This window comes from Chinchilla lanigera, unplaced genomic scaffold (assembly GCF_000276665.1).
Source record: "Chinchilla lanigera isolate Chin_1 unplaced genomic scaffold, ChiLan1.0 scaffold00051, whole genome shotgun sequence".
NCBI classification, from domain to species: Eukaryota; Metazoa; Chordata; class Mammalia; order Rodentia; family Chinchillidae; genus Chinchilla; species Chinchilla lanigera.
In genome coordinates this window covers 3,006,984-3,023,287 of record NW_004955452.1, presented here as the reverse complement: position 1 = coordinate 3,023,287, position 16,304 = coordinate 3,006,984, and the positions used below count along the sequence as shown (strand labels likewise).

The window sequence follows — 16,304 nt, the reverse complement described above, 5'->3', positions numbered from 1 at the left end:
GCATGACATGCTGTGGATTCCGAGCTGACTAATCTCTTGAGGGGCGTGACGGGTGACAGTTGGAGCTGGCAGGAGAGTAGCTCGGGGAGCAGCTGGTGGGCGTCTAGAGGGCGAGGCTCGCAGAACCCTGGAGTGGATTAACTGACTCAGATATTTAGTCCTGCTTCTCCCTGCGGATTTCACTCCGCTGAGTGTATGCTTCTTTGGATGTAAAATGGGGCAGAACAGCCTGCTTTGGGGGATTATTGTGCAGATCAAAGGACATAATCCAGAAAACGCCACGCCCCGGACCTGGCACAGGGTCACTGCTCAGACTTCCCGGCCCCCTCTGAGCTGCAGTGAAGACCAACCCAGCACCCAGGTACAGGACGAGGACTTGGGTCTTCACTGCCAATATCGCTGTCACTTCCCCTCCCTGAGCCCATTCCACCAACCACATAATATGGAGTTAAGTCACTCAGATGCTTGGGCGTGGGGGCTACAGAGGATGACCCACAAGGCCCGCCTCTGCCAACCTCATACCCGACCCTGAGCATCAGCAAGAGAAGACTTTACTCCAGCCCTGTCCAGCCACGGGGCGGCTGCGGGATTGTACGGAGAAGAAGCTGTGGAGGCTGATGTGGCCCACACAGCAGCCTCGGGCGTGTCCTGGGAGCTTGTCAGAAATGTAGATCCTCAGGTCCTCCCTTGACTCACTGGCTCGGGATCAGAGTTTCACACAATCCCCAGGGCGCGCCTCCGCACCATTGAGTTGGAGGTACTCTTGTCTGGGGCAGTGTTTCTCAACTTTGGACACACAGTAGAATCAGGGAGGATCTCCAAAAACTGTGACACCCAGGCCACAGCCCTGCACATCTCTGGGGACTCAGACACGAGTGGTTGTAACAAGGTCCCCGGGTGCACACCTGTCATCTCAGCATTCTGGGAGGCTGAGGCAGGAGGATTGAAAGTTCAAGCTCCGTCTCGGCAGTTTAGTGACTGTGTAACCTTGGATCAAAATAAAATCTTAAAAAGACCTGGGGATGTATCTCACTGTGAAAGTCTTGGGTTCAACTCCCAGGATGAGTGAAAGAAGGAGGAGTTAGAGGAAGCAGAGGAGGAGATAGAGAAGAAGGAGGAGGGAGAGGTTCCTAGGTAACTCCAGGGTTCAGCCTTACCCGGTGCTGAGAAAGCAAATATATTTTATCCTTTGTATTAATTGAAATCAATAGCAATGCACTTCCAGAGAAAGATCTAATATCTGCCCAGGGCATAAGTCTGGAATAAAAGTCGAGTCAAAACATAAAGTCCACCTTTGTGGAGCCCTTTACTAGGGGCCAGGCCCTGGATTGCCTGCTTTACAAGCACACTGCAGTTTAATCCTCAGGCCAGCCCATACACTGTTATCCTCCCCATTTTATAGATGAAGAAGCAGAGATCATGACTTCTCTGGGGTCCCAGGCAGGGACAGAAATTGCATTTGAACCCGAGTCACCTGAATATTTAACAACTAGGTCGGACTGCGTTCCTTGGAGCCCTGGGGCCCCCAGGGGTCCCTGAGGAGCTGGGGTGCATTTGGATGGGGTCCAGGAGGGCGTGCGGGTCAGGCCTTGGGGGCTGCTGCTTGTTCCCTGTCTTCCACACTGGGCTTGGCAGAGTCTCCTTCTGGAGAGAGCATCCCGTGTCACCCAGCCTGGAGCCGCTGGGTCACGTGATGCTCCCAGTGTGACGGGACAGATCCCCCGCCCCGGCTGCCACGGACCCCGGGCACTAATCCCCTCAGCACAGGGCATGCAGTGGGATTAGTGGTTGGGAAATTAGGCACCACATCTGGTGGCCTCTGGAGAGCTTAGGCAAAACCTGTGTCTCAGAGCCCAGGAAACCTTGCCAGTGCCCCAGAACACGGGGGCTCCGGAGGCCCTGGCCAGCGGCGGTGGGGCCTGAACCACCCTGTTCCGGAGCCTTGTGGAAGAGGGTAGGTTGTGACCGAGAGCCCCAGGCCTGGCAGGGCTGCTTCTGAGCAGGCTGGAGGGGTGGAGCAGCTGGAATTGGGAGCTAGGGCAGGCAGAGAAGCCAGCTGTCCTGGTTTGCCCGGGCCTGAGGGGTTTCTGGGAGTGTGGGGCTTTCAGCGCTGAAATCTGGACATTCCTGGCAAGCAGAGATAGGAGGAAGGTGGATGGGGGCTTCCAAGCTGCTGTTTCCATTGCCATGGGGTAAAGCCATGTGAATCAAGAGGTTGTTTCACTTATATTCTGGGGTGCGTGCATGTGTGTGTGTGTTTTACTGGAGACTGAACCCATGGCTTTTGCACTGGGCTACATCCTCGGGGTTTTTAGATAGGGTCTCACTAAGTTGCTAAGTTGCCCAGGCTGGGTTTGGACTTGGAATCCTCCTGCTCCAGCCTTCCAGAGTGGTGGGATTACCAGCACACACTACCATGCCCGGCTCCCTCTCTGTTTCCTAGGGGCTCGCCGTCCCCTCTTCCCTTTCGCAGGCCTCCAGAACTTCTTTTTGCCTGCACTTCTCTGACTCAGCTTCCTGCCCATGGGAGCTCCTAGGGTGTAGATCCGAATCCTCAAGGAGCTGGAATCTTCCATGCCTTGGCGAGAATGAAGACCCAGGTGAGATGCTGCACCCGGAACCCTTCCAGCACTGCTCTAGGCCGCCCTCCCGCCTGTGTCGCAGTAACTGACCCCCCAGAGCTTGGGCCTGGGCCGCGGCCAGGTGGCCGTTAGCTCTTTGATTGCAAAGCAGAAGCCGCACATCTTCTCACACTTTCAACCTCTGCCTGGTGCCCGACTTCTCCCGACCTCCAGCTCAGTGACCCCCCAGCTCAGGGGCCCTGCTCCGGGGAGCCCCGAGGTCTCTGCATGGTTCTGTTTGTGTCTGTGTCTGTCCATCCGACTCCTCCTGAGAAATTACCACCATTCGAGCGCCAGTCAGTGGGTGCCCTTCCAGGGGCTTTGCGGGCGCTACCTCATTCGCCATCACCTAAACTCTAGCAGATGCAGGATCATTACTGCTCCTGTCATGCAGTTGAGACCCCGAGCTAGCAAGGGCAAAGCTAGTAAGGGCAGAGCCGGAACCAAGCCTCGCTCCGGCTGGCCCTGGGATCCGGTCCACCCCAGCGGGCTGCTGGCTCCCTGCGGGGAGCACGGCCAGGCACACAGCAGGCCCTCAGGGACCATTTCTAAATGAATGAATGAATGCATGAATGACTGAAAAAAGAGGTGCTGTCCCCAGTGGGCTATGAATAAGGGAAAGAGCGCAAGGGTGATGGGAGTGCAGGTCACAGGCGCGGAGCTGGGGCGCCACGGCAGGGGGAGGCTTGGAGGAGCCTGCGTTGAGCCTGCGGTTTCCGGCTGGGACGCGGAGAGCGCGCTCTAGTGGCCGCTGCACGTCCAACGTGAGCAGCTGGCGAGCTGCTTAGAGGCTAAATAGGGACTCCCGCTGCCCGCCTCTGGAATAAATCCCCGGTCTGGAGACGGGCAGGTGCTGAGCTCGCATCCCAGAGGAGCACCACGGACTGGGGTGCAGAGCGCCGGCAGCACGTGGAGGTAGGGTGGGTGGGGTGCACGGCGTAGCTTGGGCCTCAGCTCTGCCTTCTGCTGCCCTCGACCGCAGTGAATGTCTCTGAGTTCTTTCTTCCCGCGTGTTGAGGTGGGGATGCCTGGTCACGGCCCGGGTGCTGTCCAGGGAGCTCAGCTGTCTCCGCCCCGGGCCCTTGCCGGTGCTGCCTCTGTGGGTCTCTCTGCTCCTGCTCGAAGGGGGCGTGTTCCATACCAAACTGGCAGCGCCTGGGCCATTCGATGCCCCGTGTCGCATGCAGGCGAAACTGAGGCATCATTCACAAACGGCAAGATCCACAAATCCCGCGAGTCTTGACCGGTGCAGACAGTCCTGAGGCCGCGACAGTCAGGACGGAGCCGGAGCCCAGTGCCTCCCAAACAATTCTGCTCTGTTGTTTTTGTTTCGTTGTTTGTTCGTCCCCCATCCCCACCCCAGGACTGGGGATTGAACCTGGGGCCTTTATACTGAGCTGCCTCTCCAGCCTTTTTATTTTTTATTTTGAGACAGGCCTTGTTAATTGCCTAGGCAGGGCACAGACTTTTGATCTTCTTACCTTCTGCAAGGATTAGAGACGTGCATTGCCACACCAGCTCCTTCTGCTCTTTTATAGTCCCTCCTCTCCCCAGCCTAGGCAACCACTGATTGTCCTCTGTCCCGCTAGTTTGGCCTTTTCCAGAATGTTCTATGGCCTGGCATAGCCTGTAGCCCTTTGAGTCTGGCTTATTTCACTTAGCATCATGCATTAGAGACTCAGCGACATTGCTGCACCTATCAGTATCCATCCCTTTACACAGCTGCATAGTATTCCATCGTGTGGGCGTACCGCACTTTGCTTATTCATTCACCAGCTGAAGGACATCTGGGTTGCTTCTGGTTTTTGGAAAGTAAGAATAAAGAATAGCTTCAGTGTGAGCCCCCAGTGCTAGAGCTGGAAGATACGGTTGAAAACCAATGAGATCTCAAGATGTAAATTATGCTCTTTACCAGTAGCTCAACTTTCTTTTTCAACAGTTGATTTGAGCCTAAGTCTTTCAACTTGCCTAACAATGTGAAGTTCAAAAGCATTTCCTGAGAATATATTCCCCAAAATAATAGCACCTACTTGCATTCAATTGTAAGGATTCAATGAATTAATGTTTATAAGTCACTAGGAACCGTGTCTCTCATACAGTAAGTGCTCCATGGGTGTTAGCGGTTGTTCGATGCCTATTGTGTAAAAACCATTGAGCCAAGTGTTAGAGAAACACTGATGAATAGGGAGGAGCTCCCCCCTGCCCCACCAGGCCAGCCAGGGAGACAGGCCTGGCGCAGCACACCAGCTTCCTGGGGCTGAGGTTTGACAGGCTGGTTCCCTGCCTAGAACAGAGCCTGGTGCCTAGCAGGTGCTCAAGAAAGGCCAGGGGCATCCTAAGGTTCAGAAGGGGTCACACTGTGAGGTATGGGTTAAGAGGTGGGCAGAATGGATTCACTACCACCTTGCTGTGTGACCTCGAGCAGATCACTTAACCTCTCTGTGTCTCATTTTACTTCTAACCACTTCCTAAGCAAGGTGTGAGGGGTAAAAAGATATTACATGGTCAGTGACTGGGACAAGGCTGGCACAAAGCTGACACTCAGCCGAGGACAGACTCAGAACATGGGGATGATTATTCTTTAGACAAGTCTTTTGCTTCCTGTAACTTCTCTTTGCCAACCCGGATACGAGAAGATTCAAGCAGTGATCCTTAATGCTCTGCCAGAGCTTTGTCTGAGTAGCTTGGAGACTGGGCTTTGGGTTCAAATCTCAGCTCTGCAACTAGCTGTGTGACCTTGGGCAAGTCACTTAACTCCTCTGAGCCTCATCTATAACACCAAGGCACGGGCAGCACCTTCCTCACCAGGGCTGGGACTGGAGGGGACGTGTGTTTCCTGGCTTCTAAGTTGGCTGTGCAGGAGCTCACGGCTCTTTTGGGGGTGGCTGGGAAGCCACACACCCTCCTTCTCCAGTGCCTCGGCCCCTCCCGCCTGCCTTCTTCTTCCCCCTGTCGGGCTTCCGGACCTGCTCTCAGCACCTCTGAACCCCGCTGTCCGCCGGCACCTACCGCCCACACTTGCTGCCTCAGCCCCATGCTGCCCGACATCGCCAAGCATCCCTTCTCCTTGCAGCGGTTTTGACAGAGCAGCTGGGGGTGTGGCCAGCCACCCGCGCGGCGCAGCGCCAGCCCTGGACCGGGAGCGGTAGCCCCGCCTGCAGGGCGCCGCTTTCCAAGCTCAAGGTCGCAGAATCGGAGGAGTGAGGGAGGTGGGCGTTGCAGACAGAAAGTGGGTGTGGCCAGGGAGGGAGGAAACCTCGTCCACAGTCTCTGGCCCCACATGTGCCCTCCACACACGTGTACCGTGCACGCAGGACAAAGCCAAGGCCTCTGGGGCAGAGGACAGGGCGGGTGGCCCCATCTGCGGTGCCTCACTTGGAGGGCATCGGCCGTGAGCAGCGGAGGGACTTGCATTTGCGTGCCCTTGCACGCTGTTTCAAGCACCTTAGCAGGGGGCACTGGGGAGGGCTTCCTGGAGGAGGTGGCAGCCGCTGTTCGGCTCGGGGAGAGGCGGGGGCGTGGCAGGCTGAGCTCAGACCTGGACGCACATGGCAGGCAGAGCCACGACGGGGGTGCGTGCTTACAGGTGTGACACTTATCCAAACCTCTGGCCTCTCTGGACACGGGAGCGAGGCATAGGAGGCGACCGGAGGGGATCCCTTGTTCTCTTCCCTCTGCTGACCCCCAGGGGGCCACGCTGTGTCCTCGATTTTCCAGGCTGGCCGGCAGCCCCGCCTGCTGAAAGCGGTCAAGAGGTGGCTCTTCCCGGCCTCCAGCGGCTTCCTCTTCCTGCTGTCCGTGGTCATGACCGGCTGCTTCCTGTGGCAGTACCACCTCCCCAAGCTGCAGACTGGTGAGTGCTGGGCCACCCTGGCGGGTCCTCCTGGGCTCCGAGCTGCCACCTGGTCCCACAGAGCCAGGCGGGTCATAGGACTTACACCCAGGAGCTCCGGCCTCCACCCTCACGGTGGGTCTCACTAACTTGAATCTCTGGGCCTCGGAGCTGCCGTGTATAAAATGCGAACCCTCATGCCACGAGGGTTTCCTCAGGCTGCCCAGCCTGGGCGTAAGCAAAACTCAGGGTCCCCCCAAAGTGCAAACCGTTATTTCCCTTGCTTTGCTTTTGACCACCGTGCTCTGCCCCACTCTCAGACCCCGAGAGGGGTCCCTGGATGGTGATTTCTACTTCCTAAAGCTCTCCTTTCTCATGGGCTTCAGACTAGCCAGGAAGCCATCACTGCTCCAGAGGAGCACCAGGCCCTCCATTGCTATGGCAACCTGCTAACTTCCAACCTGCTGGGATCCTGGGTGGTCCAGAGCCCAGGTCTCTGTGAAAGGGGGGGGACAGAGGCTCTCTCCATTCTTGGGTCACCTGTGTCACAGATGTCCCAAAGCTCAGTGAGTGCTGCGGGCTCTTAAAATTGCATAGAAGTTTTACAGACGGCTCCTTTTACTTTCTTGTCCCTTCCTCAACTCTTGACTGCAGCTCTTCTTTCCTAGGATAAATTCCTTTTTAAAGGGCTCCTTAGTTTCTCAAGTAAAAAGACCTCCGGTAGGCAGGGTCTGTGCCCCAGAAATGTGCTCTTCAAACTACCAAGCCATAGCAGACTGATATTACTGCAAACATAAGGATGACCAAGTAGTGGCATATGCCTGTAACCCCTGCACTTGGGAGCCTGAGGCAGGAGGACCACAAAACTGAGTTCAGTCTGGGCTACGTAGCAAGTTCAAGACCAGCCTGGACTACACAGTGAGTTCAAAGGGAGACCTTGTCTTGAAAAACAAAACCCAAAACCCAAAACCCCAAAACCACATAAAAAGGAATTATTAAGGAAATTTTAAAAAGACATAAGTAAACAGAAGCCCAAATCTTGTGTTATTGGATTCCACAAGGGCAAAATTACTCGTCAAACTGCCAAAAAAAAGTTCCCAAATACAACCCGGTGCAGGGGTGCGTGCCTGTAATCGTAGCACTTTGGGTGGCGGAGTGAGGGGTTTTGCAAGTTTGAGCCCAGCCTGGGCAATTTTGCAACTTAGTGAGATGTTACCTTAAAACTTTAAAAAAAAGAAGGCCTAGGAATGCAGTTCAGTGTGAAGGTTCTGGGTTCAATTCTCAGTCCCCAAAACAAGAAGAAAACTCCCAGCGGCAAAAGCGCCTGCCTGGCAAGCGCAAGGTCGTGAGTTCAGTTCCTGGTACCAGAGAAAAACCAAAACCAAAAAAAAAAAAAAAAAAAAAAGAAGAAAACTCCCTCATGCCTTTTCTCCAGTTTTGTACATAATTTGTCACAAACAAGAAGCAAACAGTTTTTGATCTACCGAGCACGCAGACCAGGTCCCTGCCCTCCCGTGGGCTCGCCCCTGGGACTGTCAAAAGTCAGCACTCCGTGTCCCCCGTCACTGAATCAAGCCTGGATTTTAAGATTCCCTGGCAGCTTCCTGCGCACGTGGACACCCCTATCTTGGCCCCAGCTTGCGAAGCCAAGGTTCTAAACCTAAGCCAGTCACTTGTTGAGAGAACCTCCCTAAGGCAGTTTTCCTGTTTTATCTACTGCTAAGTGACAAGCCACCCTAAACCGACTGACCCTGGGCTGGCTGGCGGTTCTGCTGGGCATCTAACCTGGGCTCTGTCCAGGGCAGTGGGCTGGTCAGCTGGGACAGGGGCCTCACCCTTCCTAGTGTCTCCTTCTGGCAAAGCCCTCATCCCAGGCCTGCCCATGAGGTGGCAGTGTCCCTAGGAAGCAAGTCCCTTAAGGCCTTGCGTTGCAAGTCACACAATCAGTCTAGCCTCACTCCACTGGCCAAAGCAAATCGCACGCTAGTCTGTCCGTTCTCAGATCCCTTAACCTCTGACACGGGCCTCAGAGGAGAAGGCGGGATCTGGGGGCTGTTGGGAACTATCAGGCCCAAATCCCGTCCTGCCGCCCTCTCCAGCTGCAGCTACTGCCTGTGGTTCCAGGGCAGCCGCACCCTGGACAAAGGCAGAACAGATTCGAGGCCCTGGTGCCCGATGCCCATTTCTGGTGACAGACTTGTCCCTGGTGTTTAAGGCCCCAAGCCACATGGGGCCCCCCATCCACCCCAACACACATAATCAGCATGAGGAAAGAGAGGCAGATGGACAGACGTGCCGAGCCCACACGGAGGGACCAAGCCAGGGGCACACAGGGAGGGGTGTGCCCACCGCAGCAGCATCTGTGGCCGATGGGAGTCACCAGGCAGTGGCGGCGTGGACTGGGCCTTCCCTGCCCGGCGCCCCGGTGCTGCGGCTGGTTCGCGTACCTCCTTCTGGCTGGGGAGGGCTGTCCCCACGGCATGACTCTGGCCTGTGCTGCTGCCTTTCCTCCTCCTCAGGATGACCCCTCGGCTCCTGTCCTGACCTCTGCCCCCTCCATGCTCTCTCCAGGTTCCCTGGGACCAGACGTGACCTCTGCTCCCTTGAGGATGTGTCCCCAGCACCCTGAACCTGTGCCCCTGGCTCATCCGCTCCCAGTGTTGAAGGAGGCCCTGGAAAAGGTCAGTGGAGACCCGGGAGGGGATGGGTGTGGGGGAGGCTGGGTGGTGGAGGGGAGCGCTCTTTACTGGCAGTGACGCCCATTTGGGGCAAGTGTGAGGACAAGGGGAGGCGAGGGGCCTGTGGGGACATCACAAAACTGGCCTTGGGGTCTGCAGGAGGCAGCATCTGGGGGAGATGTGAATAAGCAGATATCCAGATGATGTACGTGTGTGGTTAGGGACCTTGGGGAGGCAGGGGTGTGCTCCAGACAGAGGCAGCAGCATATGCAAAGGCCCTGAGGCAGCAGACTGAGTACATGGTACACACAGAAGGCTAAGAGGCCAGTGGAGGGAGGTGGGAGGTGGGAGAAGATGAGGAGGGAGCAGATAACAGAGCCCAGATCACAGAGGCGAGGGCAATAGGATGAAACACAGACACGCACATGCACGCACATGCATGGCACAGCACAACACCACCGCAGGGTGCACCTGCTCTGTGCCATCGGGCCCCATGCACGTAGGTCCCTCACCTTAGGAGTCGCAGAGACAAGGAGACACGATCAGAAGCACGTGCGCAGCAGCCTGGTGGGGGACTTGAATCTGGCCTTGAATCTGGCTGAAGGGAAGCGGGTGAGCAGTCCCTGGGCGGGAGGAGATTACAGGCCGACGGGGAGACACGCGGAGCTCGGGGAGCAGGGGAGCAGAGGGTGCGACGCGGCACCCGGGGGCCACAGTAACTGAAGCAGCGTGGTGAAAATCGCCATAGCTGTCTTCTGCTGAGCGTGTGGCGAGTGCCAGGTGCCACGCGACCTGTCTGTGCCCCACCTCACGAGTCCCTATCTGCGTAGGAGGAGACTAAGGCTCGCAGAGGCGGAGTTAGCACAGGGGTGGGGAGCGGAGGCGAGAGCGTGGGCGAGGCGTCCGGCCGTCATTAGGAAGCGGCTGCTTTTGACTCCAGGAGCTGTTGGCACGCGGGCCAGGCATCTCACGTCGCAAAGACTCGGCCATCAAATGGGGAGAAATTAGCACCGACTTACCGTGAGGATCAAGTAAAATGATGAATGCAGATCACTTTACGCCCTGCCTGGCGTATTCTGCACGTCCCCCAAACTTCAGCTATTATCATTGCCCTTATACTTCATCACTGAAAATAACAAGGCATTTTTAAGAACTGTCTGAGGGGCCCATAAACTGGATTCCTCAACACAGGGAGTTCGGTTAAGCCCCAAGGAGGTTTTTCTAGTGCATCAGGCAAGGCTTTGATTAAATCAGTAATTTTAAACCTTCCCTCTTTTTTTTTGTATTGAGGATGGAAGCTGGAGACCTCAGACAGGCCAGACAGGACTCTACCACTGAGCTACGTCCTCAATTCCCAAAATTCCCAACTTTGCTAAGGAAATGTTTCTTTGAGCAAAAATTTTTTGAGGAAGCCCTGTGTCTAACAGGAGTGCAGGGAGCTGGGCCCCCCAGGGGGCGTGGCTGGGGCCAGGAGGGCAGGCATTCATGGAGGCACCGTGCGAGGGGGGCACCGTGCGAGGGGTGCACCGTGGGAATGGCAGGGGTGCAGGGGCGTCACTGCGCTCGCACCCTGAGCCTCCTGGTCTTCTCCCCCAAGGTGGATGCGATCCTGAGCCAGGCCATGTCGGCCCCAGGCCTGGCTGCCATGTCTGCAGCTGTCGTCCACAACGACACCGTGCTCTGGACCGGGAACTTCGGGAAGAAGAACGGCTCAGACCCCAACTCGGGGACCCCCAATGAGTACACCATGTACCGGTCAGCTGGGTGACCTCCAGGGTCCGCTGGACGGTGAAGGGTGGGAGGACAAGGGGCCCGGGAGGCAGAGAGACCCAGGAGAATCATGGCTGGGCGTGCAGGCTGCCAGCACGCATGACTCAGTCCTGGCAGCTCCACAGAAGAGGAGGCAGAGGGGACCAGTGGGTGCCCAGGGTCACACCACAGGGGTGATCGGTCAGCTGGGACCCCGCCTGGAAACCTTAGCCCCAAACCTACCAAAATGCAAAAGGACCCCTGTGCCACCCACCTGCTGTCCTCTTCACAGGCCGCTGAAACCCACACCCAGCTCCTGGCCCTCGCCCCGGGTCCCGATGAGTTGGCAGCAGCGTCCCAGATGGAAGCAGCTGGGGACACTGAGCTACACACCCAGCGTCCCCCTCCTCAAAGCTCACACTGCAAAGTCATTCCCAGGGATGCTGTGGGGGTGACAGGGTCCAGAGGGAATTCACATTCACACTACCCTGCTCCCTGCCAGGCCCGGGGCTCACCCCAACAAGCACTTCGCAAGCACCTTCTTCAGTTCCTTTTACCCCCTGTGAAGCAGGCAGGGAAGCTGCCTCAGAAAAGTCTAGTAAGTTGCCCAAAGTCACACAGCCAGCGGGAGGCACAGGACAGATCAAACTCAGGCTGGCCTTGCAATGGGAAGGGCAGCCTAGCATGGGTAGGTTGTTCAAGAGGGTCCATCCTGCTCTGCTGGCCCCTCAGCTTCTGGTATGTTCTCAAGCATCCTCTGTCCAAAGACAGCTGCAGATGCCCTGGGGCACTTCCATCCCAGATTTTTTTTGGTCTTTTTGAGACAGGGTCTCGCTATGCAGCTCAGGCTGGCCTTGAGCTCACTTTGTAGCCCAGGCTGGTCTCGAACTTGCAACGATCCTTCTGCCTCAGCCTCCCGGTGCTGGGATTACAGGCATGGGCCACCATGCCTGGCTCCCAGATGTTGACTAGGGTGGACTCGGTCTTTACTAGAACACTGGGGTATGGGAACTGGGGGCATAGGGCAGGGCCTGGCTGTGGACCAGCAGGCTGCCCTCTGCCCCTGTGCCCGCCTCATGGTGCAGGATCGCCAGCATCTCGAAGATCTTCCCAGTCCTCATGCTGTACCGCCTGTGGGAGGAGGGCACCGTGGCCTCCCTGGATGACCCTCTGGAGCGCTATGCCAGCACCTTCACCATCCACAACCCGCTGGGCACAGCCTCAGGCCCCCAACACCAGGGCCTGATGGATGAGCTAGACGAGGTGGGCCCGGCTCCCAGGCCTTCGTCTGTCACCCTCCGAAGGATGGCCAGCCAACTCTCAGGTGAGTCTCAGCGCTTACCTGGCCTGACCTAAACTATCTCAGATGGCGACTGGCCCACAGGTTCCCAGCCAGCCAGCTCTGTGTCCTGTACTGGCCATGTTCCCACCTAGGGCTTGGGTGGTGAGCCGGGACAGAAAGATCTCAAGAGGTGAAAGCTGCAGTGAAGCCTAGGCATTTAGATCAAGGAGACAAATCAGTTTTCAGGTCAAAATCAAGTTTGATCCGTCAAGAGCTGCTTACCAGGTCTACAGCAAGTCATCAAGTTTGTATTTGTAGGAAATTCTGCAAGGAAGACGCAACAGCCCTCAGTACACACGTAAAGGTCATGTGCACGCCAACGCAGCACAGCTACTCAGCGGAGACACAGGTGAAGGATAGGAACGGAAGCGACAATTCACAGAAGATGCCTTGAGGATATTTAAAAATATTAAAAGATGCTCAATCTCATTCATAACAAAACCGATGGGAATTAAAACTACATGGAGACAACGTATTTTCCCCCTGCGAATCAGTTTGGCAAAGATAAAAATAGTGGCTGCACTGAGTTGGTGAGGGTGTGGTGAAAGAGATCCTCTTCTCCACCAATGGTGGGGATGTAAAGGGGTAGTAACTGCCGAGGGCAGCTGGTAACAGTCACCGTGATGTAAACTATAGGGGCTGGAAGTGTAGCTCAGTGGTAGAGCAAGTGCTTGGCATGCACAAGACCCTAGGTTCCATCCAGTACACACACACACACACACACACACACACACACATATACATAGACAGTACATGCCCTAGTATTCACACATGTGGTATGAAGTATGTCCACAGTAATTTACTACAGGACTTCTCGTAATAATAAAAGATGGAAACAACCTACATGTGCACATAGATGTCCAAAGTGTGGGTGCCCCTCACAAATCCACCCCCCCATCATTTTACCAAGTGCACCCAGGCCAGAGCTCTCAGTCAGTGGATGTGGCTGCTGTAACTCCCATGCCCAGAAGCTGGGGTCAGCGAGAGGATGGGTGCTTCTGAGGTGGCACAGCCAGGACAGGGTCAGTCTTCTCGAGGGAGAGTGCCCCTACAGCGGAAGGCACAAGCATTAAAACGCCAGCTCTGTCCTCTCGCTGTGTGATCCCAGGCAGATTCCTCAACTTCGCGCAGCCTTGCTGTCTCCCTTGTAAATCACCTGTGGTTAAGGCTGTGCTGGGTGCTGAAATGGGTTAATGAGTGTACCCGAGAGAGGACCTGGCACCTGGCAGACAGTTGCTAACAGTACCTCTGCTTATGACCCCGGTGGGCCCAGGTCTAGGGGAGCTGGATGTGGATATAACTTTGGGGTCCCCTCTGAGCACACAATATTATAAATTTAAGATTAGATACAGATCTTGAGTAGAAGTATGCCTTCAGGAGCTCTGCTGCTTAAGCCTCTAAAAGATTATGATTGGGAGGGGGGTGCTGTGACTCTAGGGCTCCCTCTAGGGGTATATTGTGGCTTCTTCATTTATACACAGGACGGGGCTCTGTGACCCGTCAGTTTCACACCCTTCCTGACTCCTCTCTGTCCCAAAGAGGTGAGCTGAGCAAGCTGCTACCTGAATAAGCACACTCTAGGCTGTCTTTCCCCATGCCCCTCTCCCCAAGGCTTCCTCCTGATTCTTGAAGCCCTCCATCCTTTCTCTAAGTCCTGCAACATCTGGCAGGGCGACCACTGCAAGCACTTCGGTCCTCTTAGAGATGAGTGAGTGGGGGCTCAGAGAAGGGAAGCAATGAGGTTTGGGGCTGCGCATCAAGTGCTGCAGTCAGAATTTGAACCCAGGACTTGGGAGTCCATCTCATTGTTCTTGCCAAAGCTTTGTAGTCACCCCTCAGGCCTCCCTCTCACTCCCACACCCATGCATCCCCTCTAGGAGCAAATCCTGTGGGCTCTACTATCAATTTCTGGAGTCCAGCCACTCCTCTTTGTCTCTGCTTTTAGCACACTGGTCTGAGCCGCTATCATCTAAGCAAGAACCATGCAGGTTTTTTTGTTTTGTTTTTTGAGACAGGGTCTTGCTATGGAGCCCAGGCTGGCCTTGAACTTGTAACTGATCTTCCTGCCTCAGCCTTCCAAGTGCTGGGATTACAGGCATGCACCACCATTCGTAGCTTTTAGAAAGGATTTTAGAAAGTCTTTTCATAAGCTTTCCCACTTCTACTATTGTTCCCAATAGTTTTCTTCCATATAGCAGCCAAGGGGACCTCGGTGAATATGTTGGATTCCATCGTCCCTTCGCTCAGGACCTCTGCTACATCCTTCCACGATGGGGGGATGTAGGATCTTGTACCTGCACCCCAACATCTCTTACCTCCTATCTCCACCTTTCTCTCTCTCCAGCCACACTGGCTGCCTCCATACCGTCCCTCAAATATGTCAGCACAGGGCCTTTGCATTTGCTGTGCTCTCTGCCTCAGACACCCTTTCTTTACAGCTGCATGACTCACATCTCCAGATGTCACTCGATCAAAGGTCAGCTTCTCCACGAAGGTGACCACTTTGTAGAAAATAACAGCTCCTCTCACTGAAATACTATTCCTCAGAGCACAGCTATTTATTTGCTGCTTGTCTGTCCCCTCTCTAGAATGCTAACCCCACACTGACAGAGACTTGGTTTTGTACCTGCTGAGTCCCCAACACCTAAAATAGTTCTTGGCACAGGTGGTAAAAAATTATTGATGCGTGCAGGGATGGGAGGGGGTCCCAATCCTGCGGCCCTTTCAATACCTGTCACATCCAATAAACAGAACACTCCAAGTGGAAGAGGAGCCAGTGTTGCAAAACACATTTGATCACTGACCTGAAGAAACTTAAGGCAATTGAACCTTCCCTAGTTGATAACAATTTTTATTTTGTGGTACTGAGGATCACGAAACCCAGGACCTCTTGCATGCTAGGCAAGTGCTGTAGCACTGACCAACAACCCCCAGTGCCTAACAATTATTTTTAGAGCAGTTAGTATGCTAAGCATTTTATCGCGTCTATTCCTCACCTCAGCCCTAGGACACTGGTATTGTTTCCCTCATGTGACAGGCGAAGGACTGGGGCTCAAAGAGGTTTGGTGACTTCCCCTATAAAACCCAGGCCCAGGGGGGCTGACCATGGCTATTCCCTAGGGCTGCCCAGAAGGCTGCGCTCCACGTCGCTGCTGTGGAGGGGCAGCACCCAGGAGGCCCTGAGCCTGCTCAAGGATGACGTGCTGGTGGCCGACCCAGGAACTAGGTGAGGGCCGTGCCCTGATGCTTCTGCAGGAGACACGACCCTGAGGAAAGTGCTTCGCCCGGGATGCTCAGAGTCGGGAGGGAAGATTAAGACTAAGGCCTAGAAGGGGGCATCGTTGATATCAGGAGGGGAGGACCGGGTAATCAGAGAACGGAGAAGCCCAGCTCTGGGAGCATCGGGGCTCCGGGGCTGGACGGAGGTCAGCTGGCACTGTCTTGCCCAGGAGGCCTCCTTCCAGGCCCAACGCTTTTCCAAACGTCCCTCTGCTTCCCCAAATGCTGAGCCTCAGGCCCACGCCCCTTGAGGAGGGGCCCAGGTGATGCAGACAGGTGATGCTCCAGATCTGCTCCATCTGGCCATGTGACCTTGTAAACCTCGCTGTCCAGGTGTGTGGCCTGGGGCGGTCCCGGCAGTTCCCTGCTCCTCGCTGGCCTTAGTCTTTCCAAGTGTAGCACAGTTATAGCCTGGGAGTCCTGAGGTCTCTTCCGGGTCCGACTGTCCGGGGCGCAGGCTCCTTCCCAGCCCTGCCCACTGCTGCGAAGCTCTGGCGGCATTTCAGCGTGTCAGCAGCGGGGAAGGGGGCCCGGAGACGCTCGGGGCCGCATCCCAGAGACGGTCGCTCTGCTTCCTTCCAGGTGCCACTACAGCACGCTGGCCTTCTCGCTGCTGGCGCACGTGCTGGCGGCGCACACGGCCCAGGGTGACTACCAGCGCTGGGTCTCGGAGAACGTGCTGGAGCCGCTGGGGATGGCGGACACGGGCTTCGAACTCACGCCCGCGGTGCGCGCCCGCCTGGCCGCCGGCTTCTACAGCAGCGGCCGGCCGGCGCCGCTCTACGACCTGGGCTGGTACCGCC

General features: G+C 55.9%; 1 protein-coding gene across 1 annotated transcript in view; it reads left to right on the top strand.

Moving 5' to 3' along the window:
- The first annotated feature begins 82 nt into the window (after positions 1 to 82).
- The window catches only part of Lactbl1 (lactamase, beta-like 1), a 17,066-nt gene continuing 844 nt past the window's right edge, over positions 83 to 16,304 (top strand). Inside the window, exons 1-8 of the mRNA XM_005395293.1 lie at positions 83 to 361; positions 2,444 to 2,600; positions 6,339 to 6,474; positions 9,025 to 9,134; positions 10,729 to 10,886; positions 11,966 to 12,204; positions 15,343 to 15,448; positions 16,084 to 16,296. Of these exons, the coding sequence (XP_005395350.1) occupies positions 2,589 to 2,600; positions 6,339 to 6,474; positions 9,025 to 9,134; positions 10,729 to 10,886; positions 11,966 to 12,204; positions 15,343 to 15,448; positions 16,084 to 16,296 (974 nt within the window). The 5' untranslated portion in view covers positions 83 to 361; positions 2,444 to 2,588. The remainder of the gene's footprint in view (positions 362 to 2,443; positions 2,601 to 6,338; positions 6,475 to 9,024; positions 9,135 to 10,728; positions 10,887 to 11,965; positions 12,205 to 15,342; positions 15,449 to 16,083; positions 16,297 to 16,304) is intronic.